At 39.5% G+C, this 25,791-nt stretch overlaps 1 protein-coding gene across 1 annotated transcript in view; it reads left to right on the forward strand.

Annotated features, from left to right (window-relative positions):
- LOC128358335 (spondin-1-like) overlaps positions 1-25,791 on the forward strand; it is a 100,232-nt gene that overhangs the window by 31,625 nt on the left and 42,816 nt on the right. The window contains exons 4-6 of the mRNA XM_053318574.1: positions 1,192-1,265; positions 2,315-2,437; positions 6,486-6,634. Coding sequence (XP_053174549.1) covers positions 1,192-1,265; positions 2,315-2,437; positions 6,486-6,634 — 346 coding nt within the window. The remainder of the gene's footprint in view (positions 1-1,191; positions 1,266-2,314; positions 2,438-6,485; positions 6,635-25,791) is intronic.

The raw sequence follows: 25,791 nt of genomic DNA on the forward strand, positions 1-25,791 counted from the left end.
AGGGACCTGGGCTTGCTGACCCTGGTTAGAGTAACCTTCACCTTCTTAGTGGAGAAGGAGCTAGAGCTGGTGTGGGAGTTAGAGCAGTACCAACTGGATACATTTGGGCTCGCCTTCATGCACAGCACCGGCTCTGAGACAAACTCCTGGAGAGGGGCTACTTAATGCTGAGAGAAAAAACTCCAAACAGCAATTCAGAGTATGCTGCCTTCTTGGAGTCTCTGGGTGGGGGACCTCAAGGCAGCTTGGCCTGGTGAGTCCATAGTTCAGCTGGGGAACTTCAATGCTCAAGAGGGCAATCACAGAGAAACTTGGAGGTGGGTGCTTGGGGAAAACTGCCTCCCTCATCTGGAACCGAGTGGTGTATTACTGGACTTGTGTGTTACTCGTGGATTGCTGAAGGGCCAAAAGGGCAGCAGCTTTGGAGACTGCTGAGGCAAAGATGGGTGTGGGAAGAGTTTTGGGAGGCCATGGACTACTTTTATTGACCTTTTGCACTGATGGGTTAAAAATCAGTGTTTTAGAGATGTAATTGTTAGTTTGCAGCACATTTTGAAACATTCCACAATTAAGAACAACACAATAGTGTAAGGCGAACTCACTGAACTATTCAGAGGAAGTGTATTTAAGACGTAACTATTGTAAACGTATTGTAAAAGATCAGACTTCTGACAATTTCCAACCTGTTTTGTCAACCCAAGACTTCCATACGAGCGGTATTGCACACTTAATATGACATTTGGCACATTTTTACTCAAGAATGTAAATGATATTGAAATAACAATCTACTTTCATTGAGAAAGTTTAATATTAGCTCATAAGTTAGAATTCAGCTCCGTCCAGAAGGATCTATATTTCTGCTTCCGACTGTAATTGCAGCTATCCAGCCTCTCTCTCTTCTTCATGTCCGTGGGCATGATTGCTCTGTTACATTTCATATTACAGCAGTGGGATTGTGTCGTGAGGTTCAGAGTATACGGTGCTGTTTCTGGGAAAAAAAGATGTGTACTCTGTGTCCATTATGAAACCTCAGGGAACCCATTACCTTCTCCTTTAGCTGAGGATTACATGGATCAGATATTGAAGTAAAAAAAAAACCATCAGTATTATCCATCTAATGCCCTGTTTACAACCCTCTCCTACTTTTGCTCCCTCTCATGATTTCACATTTCCCTCTCTGTGTCTCTCCAGGGCCAGCATTGTCCAGAAGAGAATCATCTATTTCCAGGATGAAGGCTCTCTCACCATTCGGCTGTGTGAGAAAGGTAATGACAGCTGCCCATCATCTTCTACTCTCTCTCGATGGCTGCTCATTTTCTCATCCTTGAGTGCTTATCATGGTGTCATTATCCTTTACTTTGTCTGTTGGAGGGTTTTTCTTTTTTTCTTTCTTTTTGGAGCAAAACGGCTCCCAGTCTTTCATACCGTATTTAAAAATATATGAAGCCAACAGAGGCAGCTGCGAGTACAACGATTGATGGATCTCATGGGAGTCTGTGTGGAATTTAAATATTCCTTTGTATTTCACCACAGAGCCTCAACATAGCTTTTATGTTACCTGTGATTTAACTGCAGAGGAAAAAAATGCCACACCAGTTTTGGAAAGCTGCCGGCTCCCCAAATGAACACTGAACACTCATGAGAAAAAGAGGCGACAGGACTCTCTTACCTTTTATTTGTACAATAAAAAACAAGAGTATGGACAAATGGTTTTTCAAACTTAATCTCAGGAGAATTTTACTTTCATAGGATCTTCCTCTTCCCTCCGAAATCTAATTTTCCAGTCTATTATGCAGGCCAATCAAGCCACCCTGCTTCAACTTGCTGACATAAGTTAGGTGCCTTCGATGTTTGACTCATCCTGCTATAACTTAGATGTCAAGTGAGGATTTCTTCCGAATAATTTGGTGACTCATAAATATCCAAGCACTCCCCTTGACCTATCTTTGCAAAACATTGGCCGAGGGCAAGATCTGAATATTTATGAGTCTGTGTCAAGGCTAATGTGTCATTTAAATACCAGTTTATTCCACGGATGTAATTTTGTGACATTCTTACTGCTTCCAAATTGTAGTCATTCATCTGGTAATTTATGAAGGTGAGCATTTGTGCCAGAGCTTAAACATCTGGCTGATCTCCGTTTACCTCGTAATTCCTGAACTGCATTTTCTATATTTTTTAGGTTTATCCCCTTCACCCTTTATATCTTTACATTTTGTTGAGGTGTGTGTGTGTGTGTGTGTGTGTGTGTGTGTGTGTGTGTGTGTGTGTGTGTGTGTGTGTGTGTGTGTGTTGTGTGTGTGCCATCCTGCAGAGCGTGTGTTTGGTGGAGCTACGGAACCTCCTGCCATCGAGTGCTGCGCCTGTGGAACAGCCAAGTACAGACTCACCTTCCATGGCAACTGGTCGGAGAAAGTGCATCCCAAAGATTACCCCAGTGAGTTTAAATCACAGGCACGCACTCATGCATGCATGTATACTGTGCCCATTCACCATAGAAGCAGATAATATAATGTAGTGTAGATGTGCCTTAAAACTCATAAAGACCCTCATAAGAGTTTATATAGCCATTATAATGATAGTTATGACACATAAATAACATCAGACATATTAGGCTACCTGTAAACTTGGTATAAATGTTATTTCCCTCTAAATAACACTCCACTGTGTGAAGTTACTCCTCTCGTCTATCTGCTCTTTTCTCTTCTTACATCATAACAGGATGAAACTAACTGACATTAATAATATAAATAATGTCAGAGTAGGCTGCTGTATGAAGCTTTCTTCCCAGATCTTTTAATATTGTCAATAAACCGCATCACTAACGTGACATGTATCACTGATGTTAGAATAGAGGTTAGTACTGTGAAGCTAGTAGCATTAGCAACGATGCTAACATAATTTATACATAGGCTGAGCTACTCCTCTGCTTTGACTTTGGCTTTCATCATATTTGGTCTCAGCTTACTTACCGTCCCGCAGCAGACGCTTCAGACTCTGCCATGTTGGTCAGCTTGCGCAGTGGTTACATCCGTTACCATGACAATGAGCGTCCATTAACTTCGGGGGTGGAGCCCCAAAAGGAGCATGAAGGGAGGGTTGGGGGGTTTTGTTTTGGTTTTCACTCAAATATCAACAACTTTTCTCCTCATTTTCCCCCACGTCGCTTACTATACCTTTAAAGTGTTTTAGCAACAAGTAGCTAATGTAATATTTAGTCTTTTAACCTCCTGTTCTGCACTGTGTAGGCTGACATCTGCACCTGACCAGTTTTATAGTATAATGTATAGAGTCTTACAAACACTGACCTGTTAGGAGTTGTAACAGTGTTGCAGTAATTAGGTGTTTCTTACACAGCACTGTGATTAACTTGTCGAGTTATTTTTAATAGTCATGGTGACTGGTCAGTGTTGGTGGATGTGTTATGATATGACATCATATAGAAACTGTCTGAGTGTGGCCATCCAAAACATGTTAAAATAATCTTTCTTCATGTTTCATGCACGGTGGAGACACTTTTAATTTTTAATGTACTGTAGGATTAAAGACCCCCTCTAGTCAAAGTGTTTTGCTAAGTGCACCTTCACTGTTAGACCTTCACTTTGCAGAATGACTTACAGTATGCAGTTCGACACTAGACGACTGTTTTTAAAAATTCGTCTGCAGGAGAGGTTGCGGTGACATTAAATCAACAAGTCCTCCAAACTAAACGAGCAAATATACTCCAGAATGACACAATGAAACAAGCATTTTATGATGTGACGCCCCGTATCGGCCGTAACTGGCAGGACAATAACATTTACTCATTAGAAAGTGTATGACCTCTTCCCCTTCTTCTGTCCCTTACACTAACATTAATTTATGTTGTTTTGACGCACCTGCACAAACAACTGATCCTGAGGACAGTCTCCCTTAAATCAGAGTTTAAGACATGGGCATAAAATCGTGATACTGTCATGTCGCAAATAGTTGAGACAACACTCCAACTGGGTTTGAGGGAGAAAATGAGAAAAATACTACAGTACATAATTCAGCTTTTTTGTGCAAAAACAGACACATATTATTATTCAAAACAGTATTTCTATATGTCTCGTCAGTAGGAGTCTGTTCAAGGATCAAGGTTCAGAACATTTTAAAATCATTTTCACACCATCTATTATCATATCATATCTCTTGTATGAGATTCAATTAATTAGATATGAACACCATCAGCTTTTCTTCACTTGATCGTATCATTATGTAACAAGCTCATTATTTCAAACTGTGTAAGTATGAAATATATATTTATATATGGTACCAGTCAAAAAGTTTAGACACACTTTCTCATTGATGTGAATGGGAAAGTGTGTCCAAACTTTTGACTTGTACTGTATATCACATCTTTTTTTTTTTCAAATAGATTTAATATAGATTAGCTTCCACATTAACAAAGCAAAAATTAGAAAATTAAGTTGTGAAGAATATAAACCATGTTGACTTAAAGGTTGAATATGGAGAATGAGCAGAACACCGCTATCTAGTGTCTCGAGATCGTAGTCGCAACAACCAAAAATAATTCCAGCCGTTGGGTTGCCAGGTTCGTTGCTGAGTGTGTCAATTGATCAGCCTGTGCCATGTCAAGTGACGAATCATACAGGGTAACGAATAATTTCGACCAATTAATTTTACAACAGTATTTAACGTTATCCAGTCTTCAACTGGAAGTCTTTCTTTGAGTGGTGTGTAATCGATTAGCTAGCTAGCTCCCAACTCAAAATGATTGCTTGTTTCTGTAGCCTTATCGGCGTGAGCAGACCAGTCAGTGAACTACACAATAACCCATAATGCATTTCGTTCCTACCCAAGCTGAAATCAACAGGCTGAAGCGGATTTTATTTTAGCTCTAACTCTGTAAATATACCACTTTATCCACATGTCTAACCTTTTTAGGCGAGAAAGTAGCCCTTTAGATCCACAATGTGACGCTAATTTGTCCAAATAACATCTGCTTTTGTTTCTGCGAATTCGGAGCCACTCAAGTTAGCCGTAGCGAGTAATGCACTTCCGGTAATTTTCACAAAATAAAACACCCGTTGCCTTTTATTATTAAGAAAACCATAACGATAGAGTTGGTGCTTTTATTTTGAAAACAGGAAGCGAACATACCCTAGCTGTAACTGACTTGAAACCACCGAGGTACATTACATTGTAACGCCAGTGGGAGTAGCAGTTAAACCTGGGAAGCGTACCTATGTTCCCCGATCGCGGCTAATTCGGTTGCTAGCTCGGCGGCTAAGTCGGCTGCTAGCTCGGCTGCTAATTCGGCTGCTAGCTCGGCGGCTAACTCATCTGCTAACTCGGCGGCTAACTCAGCTAACTGGCTAACTGTAGACAGGATCATCCCTATGTTCCCCGGTCACATACAAAGCGGGGGACATAGGACCCGGGGAACATAGGGATGATCCCCTAATTATGTAGCAATACAGTCATACTGCACATCAAATTAAATAGGAGAAACTCCGCTACAAGCACGTCATTTTTACGCACACCAAACACAACTCAAACACCAAGCATATTAATGATCAAAAATCAAAATCCAACCCACTCTCCACATTTCCATTGCTACCGTTTTGATACTTCATGGTACACAAACAAATAAGCATCTCATATGAAAGCTAAGACCCTGGCGAGTTCAACAGTACCACTATTATTGCGCTAAAAACTCAGTGAACCAGCAGCCAAAGAATACAAAGGTAAACAACCAGTTATTTACAGCGACTAACAGATATTCTGTCTTACCTTCGAAGTTTTGTGATGAAAAGTTGTACTTGAGAGCAAAAAACACTGGTTTTAGTAAGTCCAACACGGCTGTGTTTGTTTACAACTCCATTTCACCCAGTGCCAGCCTACAGTAGCTGCGCAGGAACAACAGACAACCCTGGCAACCCGCAATTCCGGCCACTAAATGGCTGGTACAATGTACACAGAACGTGTCAGAACGTCATTGTCGAACCATCAAAAAATGTTAAAAATATTAATTCAGACTACATTTGTTTTTAATGGAAAAGCAATACTTTCATTCTGTACCCCTCAAAACGCCCCGTGGCTGTATTATTTTTAATAAATATTCTACATATTCAACCTTTAATATCATGCATTATTTAACTGGTGAACATGATCACTCTTTGTCAAGTTATTTAAGTTGTAAGCAGGTAATATTTTCTTTTTAATGAGATATCTACCTTAATTTTGAAGATTTCAGAGTAGTAGTAATGTCATATTCTATAGGATCTGATAAGTAGGAGAATCAAGGGACAACTGGGAAAGTAAAAGAATCATACTGGATGACCAACTGAAAAATACAGTTTATATCAGAAAACATGGATGAAGTCAAGCAGCATCTATTCTTTTAATCAGCTAGTATTTCTTCCTTTCCTGAGTCACTCAATAGAATTTAAAACCACTCGGATCTAAATATCTTTGCCTCCTCTGCTCCTGTCTTCTAGGACGAGCCAACCACTGGTCTGCTCTGATTGGTGCGTCCCACTCCAGAAGCTATGTGCTGTGGGAGTACGGAGGCTACGCCAGCGAGGGAGTCCGTCAGGTGGCTGAGCTCGGCTCCCCCATCAAGATGGAAGAAGAGATTCGACAGAAGGTAAGGCCAACATGAAACAGAGCCTCTGCGGGTCTTCTGTCTCTCCATTTTCATCTGACAGAGCATTTAACGTGTCTGTTTTCTCCTTTTCTCCATGAGCAGTAAAGACTGTGCTTCATATTGGGTGAAAAAAAGAGTTGAATGCAAAACAAAGCAAAAATAAAAAAGACAGAAAAAAGAAAAAGTCTCTCAAAACTCCTAAATGGCAACCTTCATCAGTGCATTCTGAGTGTAGACACAGTATAATCATGATTGCGCTCTACTATTTGTTGGGGGCTATACAACATACTGTGAGGTTAATGACAGGGTTAGGCAATATGAATGCACAATGATGCACACATATACACACACTAATTTCTCTCTGTCAAAATCCTGCTGATGATTGTGCAATGCAATGAAATTCCCATTTCCACATCGGGTAAAGCATTTACATAGTGACACAGGGCGTCGTCAAACTCATACTAATTTATTATCCTTTAATGAAAGCAGCAGAAGCATATAGACATCGGTGGTGCTGGACACAGCTTGAAATCAAATTCCTGTGGAAGACAATCAGCAAACTTCTTTTGAGCGAACTGTGCCTTTAGGGTGTCAGATATTTTTAGAAGGCATGTATAGAACCCTGAGAAAGACGGCTGTTGCCTCAGCTCCTTTAGGAGTGTTTGTGTATGTGTGTGTGTGAAACATGGCATGGACAGAAAGAGTGAGTGCAGGGCAGGGCATAGCTGAGAGCTGTATTGAGCATACTGTGTGTGTGTGTGTGTGTGTGTGTGTGTGTGTAGGCGAGTTAAATACTTACATGTCTATTCAAATCCACTTTAGGATTTGGCAATATTATGATATATACAATGACACTCAGAAATCTGTCTATCCTCTGAGATATTTTGATACCACTCATACTCTGGTTTGTACAAATTCCCTTAAAGTTATAATCCGTAAGATTTTCATCGTCATATCAAATCCCATTTTGATTTTCTTCATGGATGGAGTTTATTTTGCTGTAGCCCTTCACACTGATTAGTTTCATCTCTACATCAGCTAAATTGTTTGTTGTGGAGTATGCCATTCCCACGCTGCTTTTAAAAAGGTTGTAATTGCAGAAAATGCAACATACCTATAATGGACAGAACATAAAAGACCAGAGCCGGCGCTCATTATTTGTGCACATGAGTGAGTAATAAAGTTATCTGAAGGAGAGGAACAAGTGCTCACAAGCATTTTGAGGGGGAGACATATTTGCTTTACCATAGTTACAATTTGTAATAGCAAGCAATCTGTAGATAAGACATCCATTTTTTTTAACCTGGCTGAACAACTGGAGAAAAGAAAACAACCATCTTCAAGTCAGGTGTCATTTCAAATAGTACAAGACTTTAATATTAAGATGTTGTTAGCATTATCACCAGCAACCACAGGTGTCACCAAATCTAATCTATTTGAGCTGGAACACGACTCCCTCACTAATTCAAAAAAGCAGGTTAGATCTCGAACACTGGCGCTCGCATACCTCAGTACATTGCTCCAGAGTCTCTTTATCTCTTTATCTCTCCCCCGTGTCTACAGCAGACATGTTTCAACCACGTCTTTTCAGTTGACCATCTATCTGTTCATCAATACACTGGATTACAACTACAAAGAGATTACACATGAATCCACAGACATTATTTAAAACCTGAATTTCCATTGCCTGTAGCAGTCAGGAAGAATTAAATAAGTCGCACACACAAGCTGATTTTTGTTGCGTGTCTTGATAAGGAGGATTAAGGAAAGCAGAGAATATCAGTGAAGGTCACTGATGTGTTTTGGTCTTAAGGACAGAAAAACAGTTTCACATATTTTACTGATAATAGTGACTAAAACTAAACGCACTTTCTATAATGTGCATTTCATTCAACAATGCACACAAACATTCACTGCTATCCTGACTGTCAGGAGCATTTGAGTCCACTATCTTACTCAAGGATACAGTATGTGGAGAAGAAAATCCAAGGCCTGAACCACCAATTATTGGATGACCTGCTCTACCTACTCTACTACTACTACTACAAACCCTACCCATAGCTGTACGTACAGTATAGTGTAAAGTACACAACGTGTGTGTGCCGGTTCGTCCAAAACCTCCACTTTACGGCTGTCTCTGTGTGTCCTCTTTCTGCCACACTCTGTCTCTCTCTCTGGCCACTGAAAGGTGTGTCCTGGCCATTTGTGGGGGAACAATAGTGTGTTGTTAGTGGGCTGTCAGTCTGGTGTGTGCCTGTCAGTTTAGGTTTGGACTGTTGTGTGGAGACATTAGAGGCTGACGGACAGCCCTAACTCCTCTCTTGGCTGGCTCTGTCTGTATCTGGGGCTAATAACTACCCTGACACAATGGAAACTTCAGCCTGCTTCATAGCGGAATGAGATAGCTTGATTGTGTACTGTAGACTGGAATGTTAGCTATTGAGCTGTAGAGTGAAACAGCTCGATTGTACACTGTTCACTGGAATGTCAGCTATTGAGTTGTTGGAGTCTTAAAACTTTTTTATCCAGGAATCAAAAAGGTTTTGTGTCTTGAGCTGTGTCGCATTCACACGGCAATATATAGATCCCACAATGTGTTTAGTGTCTCATCCTTCAAGAAGATATTGTGGACGGTCATAGCTGGCGTTTTTCTTTTCAACGTAAGAAGCAGTATCGACCCACAAGACCTCACAATACACACAAATTTACTTTTAAACATTGATTAACTTGAAAGTCGTAGTCATTAAGTATATGAAATGTCTGCAAATTATAAAAAAGAAAAGTTTCCAGAGCCCAAGGAGACATCTCAACATTTTTAGGTTTGTCAGATCAACAATGCAAGACTGAAAAATACTCCATTTAAAATGATATAAAATGGCAAATCACCACATTTGAAAAGTTGGAATAGTGAAGGTTTAGCTTCATTATGGTAAAAAGCTGTTAACACAGCAATAACCTTGTAAAGCTGATGTGGCAATTTTTTAAGAAAACTGTTTTTTCAAGCAAATGTGGAGCAGCATTAGCATTCATTCAAAGTTGTGTTAAGGCCAGCACGAACTCTCCTTTTAGCTCTGTTTTGGTGTGCATACCAGTCAGAAGTTTGGACACACTTTCCCATTGACTTGAATGAGAAAGTTATTCACCTGCTGCTGCGTCTGGAACGACGCTGATAAGAGTTGTGAGACCAAACCAGACAATAAAGCCTCACAACCAAAACAATGAGCCGAAAGACGCTAAAACACTTTGTAGAGCTGAGAGGAACTGATTCTCTGTGGTTCACACTATCAGTGATGCCTTCCATGTCATTAGGGCTGGATATTGTTTAAAAAATGATGATACTAGTATCAATCCAAGTACAGTGATACAGACACCTACTGAGTAATTCATCTGATATCTATCATGTGAATAGAAGCATTGAATTATTCATATTAAATGCTTGCATTGATTGACTGTGAGCAAGTCCATACAAATAGTCATATTTTCTAGCTCTGGGTGCAGAAAGGATCAATTACAGGTACTGTTTGACATGAGATGTTTCAGTACTACTTGGTATTGATTAATACCAAGGTATTGAGTACCGATACCCAGTCCTACATGTCTTACAGTCACCTGACCTGTTTTTGATGTAAAAATATTGATTAGAGTATTTTAAGTTACTATTTAAGTATGTGAATTGTTCAATTAATCTACTAATCAATTAATCATTTACTCCACAACATTGGATTGTCTTGAATTGTTAAATCCTGCAGTCAAGGTGTATCACTGTATTTTTCATCAGCGTTATTCTTTCCTTCAGTTAATATAAATGATTGTGTGCATCCTTGTACACAAGCACACACTTTACCCTTTAGATAGAAAATTCCCCCTAACCCTAACCCCAGACATATTAAAGTTATCTTTTCGAGGTTTAAAACACAAGCAAACTAAATCACACACATAACCTCACATCTTTTCAATTCTCTTGTGCGTCTAAGTTCAGACTGGCTGAACATCGAAGTGGCCGCTGTAAAGGTGGGAAGCCGACATGGGTCAGTAATCCCTGTCTTAGCTGAGAATCCCAACCATCCAGAGGAGCAATCAGCTGTGGTGATGTGTGGACAAAGCCTTAAGACCAGCCTCTCCAGCCCAGCGCCGACCTCCGCTCCCCTAACTAACACGGGGCCTAAGCTCGGCACAAGGCAGGCAGACTGGCAGACAGAGGTGCAGACAGGCAGGCAGGGAAGATGAGACCTTAGAGCCCTCGCTGTGATGATGTGAGTACAAGCCAGAACATCTCTGCCAGAAGAGGTGCTGTCAGTACTGAAGGACATAATAAAGTTCAGAAAGTCATGCAGCAACATTTAATTGAACCAATCAGAAATTAGACGCAGGTTGTTTTTTTTTTCTGGAAGCAAATATTTATATGCTAAATAGATGTTGACACAACGGGGTGCTCCATCTTACCGGTGTAAACCCTGAAAGCACCAAGGTGAAAGCTGAATTGCTGCTGCGTGCATGACTTTGCTAAATCACGACCTAAAATCTACGACCTCCTGCTTGTTAGTGTTGATGTCAACCTTGGCCGTCGAACGCTTAAACGCTAAGCATGTGAGCACAAAAGCCCACTGGATAGGGCTCCGACATGCGTGAGCTTGTGGAAAATATGTGTGATAAAGCTCGTTTTGAAAAGCTCCAGGCACACATCAGCTCATACCGCAGCACGTACAGCGCATTGCTGCACACCAGCTGAGAGTCACAGCTCAGGCTGCTTTCTGAAAATGGATCTCTGTAAAACCCTGGCACCCATTGACTCCGGCAGCGTTCAGCAACAGGTTTGAACGTGCCAAGATCCTGAAGTTCCTTTGTCAGTTCATTGAAGCTGTCAGAATAAGGTACACATGCTTTATCAACTAGAGCTGCAAGGTGAGGACTAAGAACTGCGGTCATATTAAGTTGAAAGGAAGTGTTGGACAAGTTTATTCACTTTCTTGTAGAGAGTTTCTTGTAGAGAGATCAATACCACTCCCACACCATCAATTAGTTGTGATTTTATGTTCTGAAATAATTTCTTAGCTTGTTTTTATCATTCGCAATTAGTGTTACAATATCCCTGCTGTGGATTATTTCCAACATCTAACCCTATGAAACATGTTTTTCCTCTTTGGTTTTTATGTGGATCAAGCAAATGAGATATAACATCTTAATCAGTGAGCTTTAGAGGGGCTGGTAGGAGGATTTATTTTGTGTGTGTGGGCAGGCGGTTTCTCTCTACACCAAAAGAGAAATCTGCCTCCTGTTAAGTCAAAAGTCGAATTATTTACACGTGATGTCTTCTTGGCTGGCTTGTTAGTGTTACCCACTGCTGAAACCCACACTCTGGAATCTGCTGGTTTTGTTCAGAGTTGGAGAGTATGTGAAGTATTATAAGAGCTGGTCAAGGTGCAGCTGCTTAGCCTTGCTACCAATGATTTTTCCCTGTGGCCACTCGTGGTATTGCAGCAACAAAAAAACGACAAAAGCGGGCAAAAAAGCATTTTTCCCATAGACCCATAAAACATTTTGAAGAGATAAAACTATATTTATGTAGGTTTTATATTTGTAAAATGTTCCTCGAGCTGAGAAAAGCTTTAAAAGTCGATCACAATGTAAAGTCTGTGGGCCTTTGACCCAGCTAGGCTTTGTAACAAATGTCATGCTGTTGAGTAATTCAAAATGGAAGAGTTTTTTTAATGAGTTGTACTTACGAGTAACTGATCGCCGGTTTCATGTATAACACTGCTTTAAGAAGACCCAAGTTCCCAGTTTCCCATTTCCCCCTTTTCAGTTTATGACACTGCTACTCTGTTTAGTAGTGTGTACATGTGAAACACCTATTGCTCTCAACTGATCTGTTTATAGATTACAGAAGAAGCCAATTTGTGGGATATCTCAAATTGGAACACCGTAAAGGCTTTTTATTTTAATTTAGTTGAGGAAAGTTAACTGAGCTCATTTTGAACTGAAGCTACAAGTGTAAGTTAAAAACAACACAAATTAGTGTCTTTTTGTCAAGAGGAACTAATAGTATCTTTTTTAATGTCACCACTCTCAAGAAACAAAATTACACAGCACATCTAATTATTGATTGCTTGGAAATGTCATGCAGCCAAGATTGCATAATGATGACACGAGTGGAGGTTGTAAAATGTGAAGAGCTGCTGGCCAAAGAGTAAATCCTCAACCTTTTTAATGCCACAGTGCACTGGCAGAGGCAAAAAAAAAAAAAAAGTCACTACCTAATTATCACTCCCTGTGAAATGCCACGTGCTCTCAGCCAGGTGTGATTACACCGAGATCAGACAGCGAAATGTCAAGAGCTGCCGGCCAACGAGCCGTTTGTATCAACTTTAAAAGGAGAGAAGTGTGATCACAGGCCCAGTCAATAACATTTTAATGAAGTTAATGCAATTCTCGTCATTTCCACATCCAAAATATCGAAGTTTACTGGAGCTTGCTCGCTCCACCATGCGCTCCTGCTCACCCATTAAAGGATTTGACAATTCGATTCCTCTTCTTTCCGCATGTATCCTTCAACAGGTGCTTCAGGGTCATTTCTGTCATGGCAACAGCTGTTGTGAAGATGTCATGCCATTGGTCTGATGGTCCATTTTCTTCTAAAATATGAGTCCACTGCTCTGATGGCTTGTTGCACTGAAAATACACACTCTCCTAGGAGTTTTTCGCCATTACTATCTTAGTGTATTCGTACATTTAGCACATACTAACCTTTACCCTAATCCAAAAATGACAGAGGTAGCCCACCTAACTTAACTTTTAGTCCAATGAGACATTTTTCATACTTTTGGGGTTTCAGAATAATGTTCCTTCCGATCAATGGGCAGCACATCAAATGGGAAGAGCCATTTGATGTGTGACTACTTTTTGCAGAAGCTTAACTTTTTTTAAAAAAAACTGGCTCAGCTTTTAGCACTGTGGTAAACAGTAAGAAGCTCACCTTTTCATTAAAAAAGGAAGACAAGGGAGGCAGGAGCATAAAGATAGGTGGACACACAGTCACAGATTTTCCCTCCAAACATTGCCCTGAGCCTCATGCCTGGCTGTATATTGCCCTGGGCTAGTACCTATCAGGCTTCTCTGGGGAAAGCAGCAGCAGATATGTCCTTTGTACAAAGTGACACTTCTTTCCATTACAAAGCCTCTATTTGACAAAAAGTTTGACTGTTAGAGATGTCTCTCTGACCTTCTCTGTGCCTGGAGAGATCAGTCGTTGTGGAGAGATGCATCTGTGGGTTTCTGTTGGTTTGAGGCCATTTCACACACACAACCTTCTCCTCCACAGTTGTTTTCAAAGTATTTCTGTACAAATTTTGTTGTAGGGCTACATACACTCTCTTTATGAATGTCTTCCTTCTTTCTTTCCCTACTTCCTACCTTTACCAGCATCTTACGTGCCATTTAACTCTCCCTTCTTCTTATGAATTTAGTCCATAAATCTGTGTTTTACTTCCAAGAACCACTAATGTTAGTTCTCCTTACTGGCTGAGACATAACTTTATTAGTGCAACAGGTCAAGCAATTAAATCCCCTTTCATCCATTCCCATTTCCACCCTTCCATCTATCTTTCTTTCTTTGCCTACATGCCCTGTGTGATTCTTTTCCTACCTCCTTTCTTCTTTCCCTTCATGAACACCGGAAACATCTTTTTTTCCCTCATGCTCTTAGGCATATAAGTTTTCAGGCTTTCTTTACCCTCATTTTTTCTGCTTCCACTATTCTCTTTCTCATTCTTTCTTTCTCTTTCTTCTCAGTGTGTTTTTTTTTTATTCTCTGTTTTGAAAAGCCTTATTTCAGACAAAGTCGTCAGAGAAGGGTGGAGGGTGAGATGAAGGGAGAGAAGGCAGGGTGGGGGGAAGAGAAGCAAAAGAACTATCCTTCACTTTCATCTCTCTACTCGAAACACTTCACAGGAAATTGCTGCAGACATGCCACAGATAGACAGAAAGGCGAACAGGCAAACATGCACGCACACACACACACACACACACACACACACACACCGCTCCCTACATCTTTATTGCTTCCTGTAGAAGTCCGGATCGCACCACTGAATAGAGAAAGAAAACACAAGGCGCTCCAAGAGTACTCCAAAGCCTCCCTCCCATTCCTTTCTCATGGCTGACACCTGTCAGATTAAGAGCCAAGGAAGTAATGCTAAGTGATGTACGTTCTCTTTCTGAGTGTATCCCTGTGTGCATGTTCACAAACCGTCGCTGCTTTCCGAGATGTTTTGTCAAGCCGTCACAGCATCTACACTCCACCGAGAGAAATGTTTTTGTGGCGCTACTCAAAATGCCTGAGCAGGGAAATGTTCTCTCTGTCGGACCGGTAGTTAGCCAGAATCAGTGTTCGATGTGCGTGCAGTGGAGAGGAGTAGAGGAAACATTCAACTCCAGACTCCATAGTTGTGTCATCCTCCAACTAAATCTGCATTTCACACTCTGAGTGGAAGCCCTTTTGTCTGTAGTGATGCATTTTCTGCTACTTTCCTATAATTCTTACACTGTATGTTTTTATCTTTTTATCATGAAAAATGTAACAACAATTAAATGCAGTCTGAAATCTGTTTAATTTTATTTGACATACAGAGGTGCACATTTTTTCAAACTTAAAAACCCATTTTAAAGTTACAGCGCCTGATTCTGATTTGATTTTAGTTAAATTTCATTTAGTCAGTTGTTTGTTTTTTTGGTCTAGTTTTTTAGTAAATATTAGTCTTGTTTACATTGTACAGTTTCGATTTTAATATCCTTGAAACGACAAGGTTGCTTCTACTGACTTTTTTAACATTATTATCTGCTTTGTTGCTGTATTGCAATCTTAGTTATAAGGCTTTATACTCAGGGGTAATGTTAGCTAAATACCTAGTGCGCACTGTTGGTTAGTTAACGTTAAAGCTGCAGTTGGTAACTTTGAGGAGAGAGAGGACTTAGCATCAAATTTGAAGAAGTACAACTTTCAGATCCCTCCCCCAGAGGAGGCTGACGTGCGCGTGACAATAATTAAGCTTCTAATAATAGCAGAGTAAAACAAGCTAACCCTGATGTTAATTACTGATGCTAACTGTTAGCATGCTGGCGTTAGCTTCTGGTGCATGGTAGCTCACAGGTTTGGTTCTGGTTTATAGTGAGGTCCTGGAAAAGGCATTGTTAATCTGTTTATACTAGACTGTAATTCATTACATATACAATACATATACATACAGTATATATTTGTTCATATAGATATATAGATTTTTTTTAGGTAACAGTTTATTTTTGGTTTTATCTCATTTCTGTCAGGGAAAAAGGCTGTTTTAGTAAACATGTCTGGCTGTTCTAACTTTCAAATAGATTTTTTTCCATTTAGAAACCTCAGGGTGGGTATCATACTGCAATGATACAAAAACATTTTAATGTCTAAGAAAACACACACAGGTGAATATTATACAAAAGTAATTACTTGTAAGTAAAGAGTGTCTGTGTCACATCATGTTGTCCCTTTAGGAAAGATGAGGTGATAGGCAGCATGTCACGCTTTCATAAATAGGCTACTGACACACTGATGCCAACAGCATTTCTTGATGGGAACATGGGGAACAATTTTATTTTCATTCCGTGCTTGTTATGCATCACAGGATGACTCCCATCTTGATAACTATTGGTTGGGAGGTGTCTTGAGGAATTCACATGGCTGCCTTACACAAGTCTGATGCCTTGCACTTCTCTCTGCCTTGAGGCATCTCCTTTTTAATCAGATACATATCATCTTCGATAAAAACTGAATGGAATATATTAACCTCAATTCTCTTGAAGACTACGCTTTGATGGTTTGTTTATCTCGCACACACACATCTTATGCATTTAGCATCTATAGTTACAGACACATGCCTGGCTGAGCTACACATACACTTCATTAGGCCTTGCGGTGATTTGACAGTGTTTGTCAGGTTGCTATGAAGGGTGTTGTCAGCTGAACTATATATGGACTTAACTTCATAGGCACCTGAGCAAGTGGAGCAAACACAAGTCTATTATTCAATTAGGGGGAATGAAGTTATGGTTTTGCAACACCATTTTTTGACTTTTTAATTAAACTTATTATCATAACTGATTATATTTAAGCTGCCTACATCAATGATCATTTCACTATTTTCAGTAGCTGACTAAGGATGTGATAAAAAAAAAAAAGAATCACACATTTTTGGACCAACCTTTGAGTTAGTTCATTCCAACCTGTCACTGATCGATTGGAGCAGACTGACAGCACAGTGAGAGACAGACAGACAGAGAGGAGCTTTTCCTCACAGCATGAAAGTGAATTAACGGTCAAATGTTCAGCGGTGGAAAGTGACTTATTTAGACTTATATAGACTACTTTGCTTTAGTTTGAAAGCAGATTGAAAGTTTTTGTCAGACTTAAGAGGCAATTATTTTTAAATACGAGGATGCATCGCTCCATGCAACAATCTCTCCTTTCATCTACTGTATGTGCTCTGCTTTCACTATTATGATTACTCACTTATTTTCTCACACAGGGTAGATGTTAAAATGTCCCTTTTAAATCTTGAGAAGCAAAAGTCACCTTCTGATTTAGTTCATCTAAATTGTTCGTACTTTGTTGCAATTGTTAGAAATTGAAGATAACTTTGTGGGTATTGAGAATAGCAACACTCAGGTTCAACATTGTTAAACCAGGTTTAATTATCCAAATCATACTGTGATGTGTTGTATTGTAACATCCCTTGCCAGGCACACAATGAGACGTTAGCTGGTTTTGCTGCAACTTTATTTCACACAATAACACAAGCCAAAAACATAGCCAATGCCAAAACAACAAAAACCTGGAGTAAGCTTTACACTAGCCTCTCATATAACAGACTAACTCCCCCGAGTCCCTTAGGAGAAGAAACAGACAGATTCTCCTGCCAGCTCTCAGCCAATTACAGGTGATCTCACAGATCATTATTACATGTAGCTGAAATGACAGACAGGCTTCACGGTGTCTAAGCTGACAACATGTTCACTAACACTGTGGAAATATCAGTACTTCAACTGAACAGTCCTTCTGTCTGCACTGAACTAATGATACTTACAGTAACTCTAACATAAATCCATTCTGTTATAATACATATCGTTTGACCCTGACAATGGATAAGCAGCCTGCAAACTACTACCATTATTTTAGACTACATAACGTTTTTAGTAATATAAGAAACAGCCATTCCTCTAATAATCAAATTCTGTCCTGATGCATCCAATAATATACTGTTCCTGATGCATTCTTAGTTTTCATAGCACCCCCAGTCTAACTAATCTAGTGCAGGTGGCTGTTTCTTGACTTAATCCAAGAGATTAGGTGGTGTAGAAATGCAGGAAATTTGTTTTAAATTGCTTTTTTTTTTTTTTTCTGGGGGAGGACCCTCAAACCTCCTGCCAATTATGTATCCTTCCAAGTTTTCTCCCCCATTTTAAAATATAACCAGGCGCCCATGCTTAACTTCACTTGTCTCTGAGAGCGAGAGGTGGGTGGAAAATGAGAGACAGCTCAGCCTAGTGCTGGCTGTGTGTGTGTGTGTGTGTGTGTGTGTGTGTGTGTGTGTGTGCCCTTTACTGTGTGTGTATCTTTGTGATTTGTGCACACGTGGGACAAGTATTATGTAGCACGATCTTGAGTTCTCGTTGTGAATGTGCGTACATTGAGAGGTAGTTAAGTCAGGAAGTAGCTGATGACATTAGGACATGCGCACACACACAAACACACGCCGCACATACACACACACACACACATATCGCACTCACACATCGCACTCACAGAGTTGGTCCTCCGGGGATTTTTTGGGAAGCTTTTGGCAGCTGACAGACGGACAGAGTCTCACAACTGACTCTAATTGGCTGGGAGTTTCAGGAGGAAGACAACTGGACGAATGAAGCGGAGGATGAAGACAGTGACAGCCAGGATACATCCTCTATTGTTTTAAAGATTATTTAATTTCATTCTCCCTCACACCTTAGCTTTCAGGCACTAATTAATGACTGTGTGACTGATGTTTCTTCCTGTCCCATCACTGTGAAATAAAAATAAAAGTCACCGTGGCTCTGTGAGGCTGTCAGTATAGGTACAGCTTTGCTTTGAGCCACATCCATTACTGTGTCTCAAATCACATACTTCTACTGACTAACTACTCATCTCTTAGTACACTGTGTACTCTTTGTATTTACTTGTGTAGTGCACACATTTCGACAGATTAGTGTTATCTCAAATTAAACACGGCTGTTATGCACTTACTGGAAATGACGATTAGCTAGTTTGTGAGCTAGTGTTAGCAAGCTAGTGTTAGCATTCCTGTTATCGTTCGTGGCACCAAAACATTACAGACTGTTAAATTAACCCAATACTGATGGCTTATCTGACAACAGTATAGTGGTGCTTAAATTAAAAATACATATATAATTTACATGTGTATAATGCAGTGATGTTCACTGTAGTTACAACATCCTCGGCCACCATTTCCATTTTGAAACGTGGTCCTTCCCCTTCTGCTACATAGCCAAGATGGCGACCATTGAGGGCGAGAAGTGTCCATAGTTCCACACTCAACTTTTTGTCCGTTTTGAGTGCACCATCCAGGTACTCATAGTGCACTGCATGTTTCCATACTTCTCAGTGTGAACACACTTATGTACTCAAAATATGAAGTGTAAGTATAGAAGTATGAGATTTGAGAGATAGCACATGATTCTAATATACTGACAATGCTAACATGCTGATCCAAGGTTTACTATGATCATTATCCTAGTTTAATGTGTTAGCATGCCAATATTTGCTAATTAGCACTAAACTCAAACTTCATACAGCTGGGGCAGATGGGAATGTCATTAGTTGTGCAAGTAGTAGTCATAAAATTGAATTTTAGCAGTGCTTTTTGCAAAGCTGTTTTCTTTTTACCAAGGCTGGTTTCCCAACATTAGTATGTTTTTTTTTTGGTCAAATCATTCATTTAATCCAGTGTTTCAGCTTGTTTCAGTTGTGTAGTTTTGTTTGTTCTCCACATGGTTACCATCTGCTGCAAAGGGATCTCAGAGTTTTAGTCCCAATTAATGACCGCATCTCTTATATTGTAGTTACGGTAATTACCTCTTAAATCCTGCCTCATCACTGTGAAAAGAGTCACAAGCCTAGTAAACAGTATGACTTGTGGTTTGATGTCTTCTAATGTAGTGATGTTGGGGCAGATCATTAGCTCTCTCAGTCATAGTGGAAACAGATGTGCATTGTCAAGTTGGGATGAAGGGTAAAATAATTCAGCGGTAAGTCATGGGTCACTCATGGATGGACATACCACAGGTATTTGAGGCAGAGAAGGTAGAATGTCTGGAACTGATCTATTGATTTTTTTTTTTTCTGTTTAGGTCCAAGTTACATCCTTAAGTCTCTTTTACCTCATTTTTCATTCATATTTTTGCCAGCAGGCTTTCTTTGCAAGGAACTCTACTGTACAGCTTTCCCATTACAGTACTGACTTCATACACAGAGGAACTCTACACTCTTTTTTGGGTATTATGCACTCTACGCGTTTGAAATTTATTCACTGTTCCCTTGTAATAAAGTTTGGATTATTGATTGTCATTGAAAAAGTTGCTTAAATTTATAAACTAACAAAAATGATTATTATACTTGTCATTTTAAGATCACAGACATATTAAATACTCCAATAGAACCAATTTCAGCAGCCTGACGTGGACTTATTTTTTAAAACCTCTGTAATATCTAGTGTATTTGTTTAATTTAGAAAACTATTATAGGATCTTAACATTAATATTCTGGCTGAATGATCACTGGGGAGCTTTGCCGATAAGTAAAATGTAATTTTCATATTTGTTGTTTGTGTGAAATGAAAAATGAAGAAAGGTACACGGTAGAGAAAATGTTGTTACCACAGATTTATTTTATCTTGACTGCCATTACAAGTATACCACTGAGCACATAAACACCACATGTCCATGATGATTCATTAGAACCAGGAAATATATATTTTTGTTAAAGGTATGTTTCTTCTACAAAGCTTTGTAGTATTTGGTCCATATAAACCGCATAGTGTCCTCGCCCTGGCACACACATTAATACTATTTGTCACTGAAAATGCTCGACTTAATAAGCACTGTGTAGCTGTTTGAATAAACACATGTCAAATGGAAGAACTAAGCATGTATTAAGTGCAGCCAACAATGTAAACATCAATTCAGTTTCTTTGCTTTTTACAGGATATTTGATTGCTGCTTTAATGGAAACATTAAGGGCAAAGATGCCATTAGTTTTGCCACAGGCATAAAGCAAATGCACCAAGGGAGGTGAGATGGGAAGGCAGCCTGTTGTTCAAAATAATGGGAGAATTAGAATGACTGTTGATTTACAGAGCTGTCGTAATGAATGATAGTTGGATGCATACAGATAGTAAGCCTGACTCCTTAAGTGTTTTCTTATGAACATGATTGTTTTTTGAAGAAAAATAAATTATAGCCACAGCCATGGATGCCTGGTTTTGTTTTAAAATGGGGGTTCCAAGCTTGGAAAGATACATAATTGATGTGGGGGGGGGGGGAGGGGTCTGAGTGTCCTCCTCCACCAGGAAAAAAAAGAGTAATATTTAAAACACATTTCTTGTATTTCTACACCACCTAATCTCTTGGATTAAGTCTAGAAACAGCACTATAGATTGAGGGTGCAATAAAAACCAAGAATGTGTCAAGAACAGTGTACTATTGGGTGGATAAACGTAAGAAATAATTATCAGAATAATTGGTTATTTTATATTTGAAATTATATTTATAAAATACTTATGTACTGTAGCTGAAAATGGTAGTAGGCTGCAGGCTATTAATGTTAAACTTGAGTGTTGCTATTCTCTATACTCCTAAGGCCATCTTCAAAGTCTAAAAATTGCAACAAAGTACGAACTATTTAGATGAACTAAACAGCGTCTCATTTCATTCCAATCTCACCTGTTTATTTTACACACAGGTTCTACTGGTAGCTTTTCTCAGTAGCACCATTTTAAACTCCATTATCTCAAATCAAGAACTACTTTTAATGCACAGCTCAGAAGGTGACCTTTTCTTCTCAAGATTTAAAAGGGACATTTTAGTCAAGGACTAGACCTTACTGCCAAAACACCTTTTAGAGTTAACATTTACCCTTCATGGGAAAATGAGTGAATAATCATAATAATAAAAGCAGAACACACAGATAAAAGGAGAGATTTTTTCACGGAAGGATGCATCTTCGTATTCAAAAAGAATTGCTTAGAGAATCTGACAAAAACTGTCAATCTGCTCTGAAACTAAAACAAAGTAGTGTGTAGAAGTCTAAATAAATCACTTTCCACCGCTGAACATTTGACTATTTGTTAATTCAGACACTTTCATGCTGTGAGGAAAAGCTCCACTCTGTCTGTCTGTCTGTCTGTCTCTCACTGTGCTGTCAGTCGGCTCCAATTGATCAGCGACAGGTTGGACTGAACCAACTCAATGGGTGGTCCAAAAATGTGTGATTACTTCATTTTGTCATAATCAATTGCGGAGACAGTAAAAAGTAAAAAGTGGGGTAGCAAGACCATAACTTTGCTCCCCCTAATTGAGAAGTAGCATGGTTCTAGAGATGGCAGCGCCTGTCTTACACAACTTTGGTCCAGACTCAAATATCAATAAATATGATGCTTTTTACTGGTATTAATGGTTCCCAGAGCAGAGGATGATTCCTCATGATTTTAGTGATCCCCTGACTTTATACAATTGTTGGATTGATTGTTATGAAATTTTGTACAGACGTTCATGCCCCTCTCAGGATGAATTGTAATAATGTTTTATGACCAAATACCTGCAAAACTAATGACACACCCTTCATACTTTATGTTTAGTGCTAATTAACAATTGCTAGCAAACTAAGATGGAAACCATAGTAAATATGACTTACTATGCATAATGCGTCATGAACATCATAGCATGCTGACATTAGTGTTTAGCTCAAAGCACCGCTGTGCCTAATTACAGCCTCACACTCATCAACATGGCTGTAGTTTTTTCCCCCAGATTGAAACATGTTCTGTTTGCCCAAATGAAATTCTGGTGTCTGGTATGGATGTCCCCAAAGGAGAGACAAATCCCAGCTTCAGAAGTCAAAAGCAAAGTGCCGTAAAGAGTTCTGCTCACTGCAGAGAGACAGCTGGACTCACTGACATGAGATATTTCTCTCCTTCACCTCCTTCGGTATAAAGCGGCACATGGCAGCCGGTGTGCAGATTTTGGACATCAACAGAGTTTTTGATGCTAAAATTCAAGTCAGGGTAGAGAAATTCAATCAGTCTACTGCCATATAAAGCAATATAATGTAATACGTAAGCTCATATAAAACATCAGTAAAGCTTTAAAATGCTTTCAGTACAGAGTCCCTTTGAGACAAATATTCTTATTTCTAGACAGATTCCTGTATACTCCAAATAGAATTTTATAAAAGGATATTTGTTGCAATGGACTAACACTGTTAAACCTACCAGTTTACAACTCAATTATATTGTGGTGTTAGACAGGATGATGACATCTCTGGTAGCACATCTCATGTTTCTGTCTTTCTTTCATCATAATGTTGAAAGGCTTTAACGCTCCACTTTGTAGTGGGACTTCACTTCAGGCTCAACGCTCAGATGCACTAAGGGGGATTTCTGCTTTCTCAAGTCATAGTTGTATCACATCCTCTTTGCTCTGAAGATGACTGCCGGCTCTTAAGTGCCTTTTATTCCATCATTTGCTCACATTTTAATTCCTTGATGCCTAACGGGACACCTCCGCTGTCTATTGAGTTATCTGATATCAAATATGATACCCCCTACCCCACTTTTTGTGTGAATATTTTGCAAATTGATGGCTTTTTTTTTGTTTTTTTAATGGCCACAATGAAAGTCTGTCTGTAAAAATAATGTGACAGCAAAACCAAATGGATAAACCAATGCTGTATAAGTGATGTATTAGACTAATAGAATTGTGGTTGTTATAACTCTTAGCCAGTCATAAATGTTTAATAAGGTATTTCAAAATGCACGGTGCTGACAGGAAGTGGCGTCCAGAATGGATCGTTTTTACTCGGGGCTAAAGATCCCCTGTCAGCAAATCAATGGTGGAGATTGAGGCTGTAGCGAGACGGTTTGTTAGGCTGGCTGGCACCGTGGGGCCTGGCTTGTCCTTGGCATATCTTACTTTGTTTTATTTTGTTTGGTCATTTTACTTCTCTGTCAGGGTTTTCTTTTCTATTTCTGGAAGGAAGGGCAGTAAAGGGGATTTTGCTTAAGCCCGTCTGAAAAAGGGAAAAAGTTGAAAAGTGAGTATGAAGGACACTGTATTTTGGAGAAGTTGCCAGTTTTAAAGATGGAATGAGAAAACTATCGCTCAGTGTGAGTGTAAGCAGAACTTTCTTGTCAAGTCCAAAGGACACTTGGGATCATTTCCATATGATTTGGGGGTCCCTGTCACTTCTCTAAACCACATTTTTTATCTCACACTCTTACAGTTTCAGCTCATTTTATATCTTTAAGCACTTTTTCTAAAACTCCAGCTCATAATCTCTAAGTGTTTTTAAACTGAATCTGAAGAGAATGGTTTACCTTGAGAGTTTTTGCACTCTAACTTTATTGGCCCCAAGTTTAAAGTTCAATAATAAATGTGCAAGCATGCGAGAAACTACAGCCCTCATGAAAATTTACCAGCATGGTAGCACAGGTACTTGCATCATCGTAAATTTCATTCCTATCCTTAAATTTCACCATCTTCTTTAACTTTTTCTTGTTTACTTGTTGCCATGTGTCTGTCAATCCATGACACTTATGGGAACACTTTCTGTCAAAGGTAGCAACAAACTGTAATATTGGATAAGCAACAACACTAGATGGTTTGTTTTTTAATCATCTTCCCTGTCGAAACATATGGACCGGACAACACGGAATACTGTTAAGAAAGGTTGAAGTTTTAGTTATTTATGTTACTAAAAAAGTCAATGAGATTTTGATTGTTTTCTTACTTGGAAAACAGAACCTGGAAGTTCTGTTTTTTATATTAACTCTCCATGCTTAGTTTCATAACGAAGAAGTCCCAGTTCTTCATATTGTTTGGCTATTTCCATGTTATTACATGTCTGCTTATTTAAGAAAAATGTAAAAGAGAAAATATCAGCAAAACATGACTAAAGAGTTGATCTTAGAGAGGTCATGTGATGTCCTTTCACCAAATAAAAGGATGAAAACATTACAGAAAACACATCCATTGTCCTGTTGATCTTTTCCACTGTTGGCAGACCCTTGATTTGCACACCATCTACAGCGCATCTTCTTTCAGTTTCACTTATTTTTGACTTGGACAGATGTGCTAGATATCTCAGATTCTCCTCTCCATCTACACAAACTGTATATCTTGCAGCAGTGGGAGAACAACTCTTAATATATATACATGACATGGCTCTAATGGCACATCTGACTGACACCTAACTGTCAGAATACCATCAGTTGGTGAACAACCTAGTCCGGGCTTTGGAAGAAGATGTTGCCTGGAGCTGAACATCAGCAAGACCAAAGAACTATGTTGTTAGAGTAGCCACCACCACTCTTTGAAGTCATTAGGCTGGACAGTCAGTGGGTGGAGCAGGTGGACACTTTCAAACACCTGGGGAAAGAATTGGACACCTTTCTCTCCTTCTGTCAGTATGCTGGCTCAAGTGTACAAAAAAGCCCAACAGCGCCTCCACCTGCTGAATAAACCAAAGACTTCTAATGTTAATGAAGACATTGTGAACATGGTTTACAGGTCACTCATTAAATCAATACTCACCTTTAATATTTCATCTTGGTACAATAACCTTACCAATCAACACAAAATTAAACTCTGTTGTGCTACTGATCAGACTGTAATCTAAGCTTTACACCAGGTCAATAACAAGGAAAGCCAGCATTATTACACAGGGCCCCTCTCACCCCCCTCCACCACTTCCTCTAGCTACTGTCATCAAGGTGTTTCTGTAAGGTTCCACTTGCAAAGAGAAACACTTTTCAAATGTCCATCATCCTGTCAGCCAGGATATAGATATATTCACACCTGAAGGT

The sequence above is a fragment of the Scomber japonicus genome, chromosome 5, assembly GCF_027409825.1.
Source record: "Scomber japonicus isolate fScoJap1 chromosome 5, fScoJap1.pri, whole genome shotgun sequence".
Lineage (NCBI taxonomy): Eukaryota > Metazoa > Chordata > Actinopteri > Scombriformes > Scombridae > Scomber > Scomber japonicus.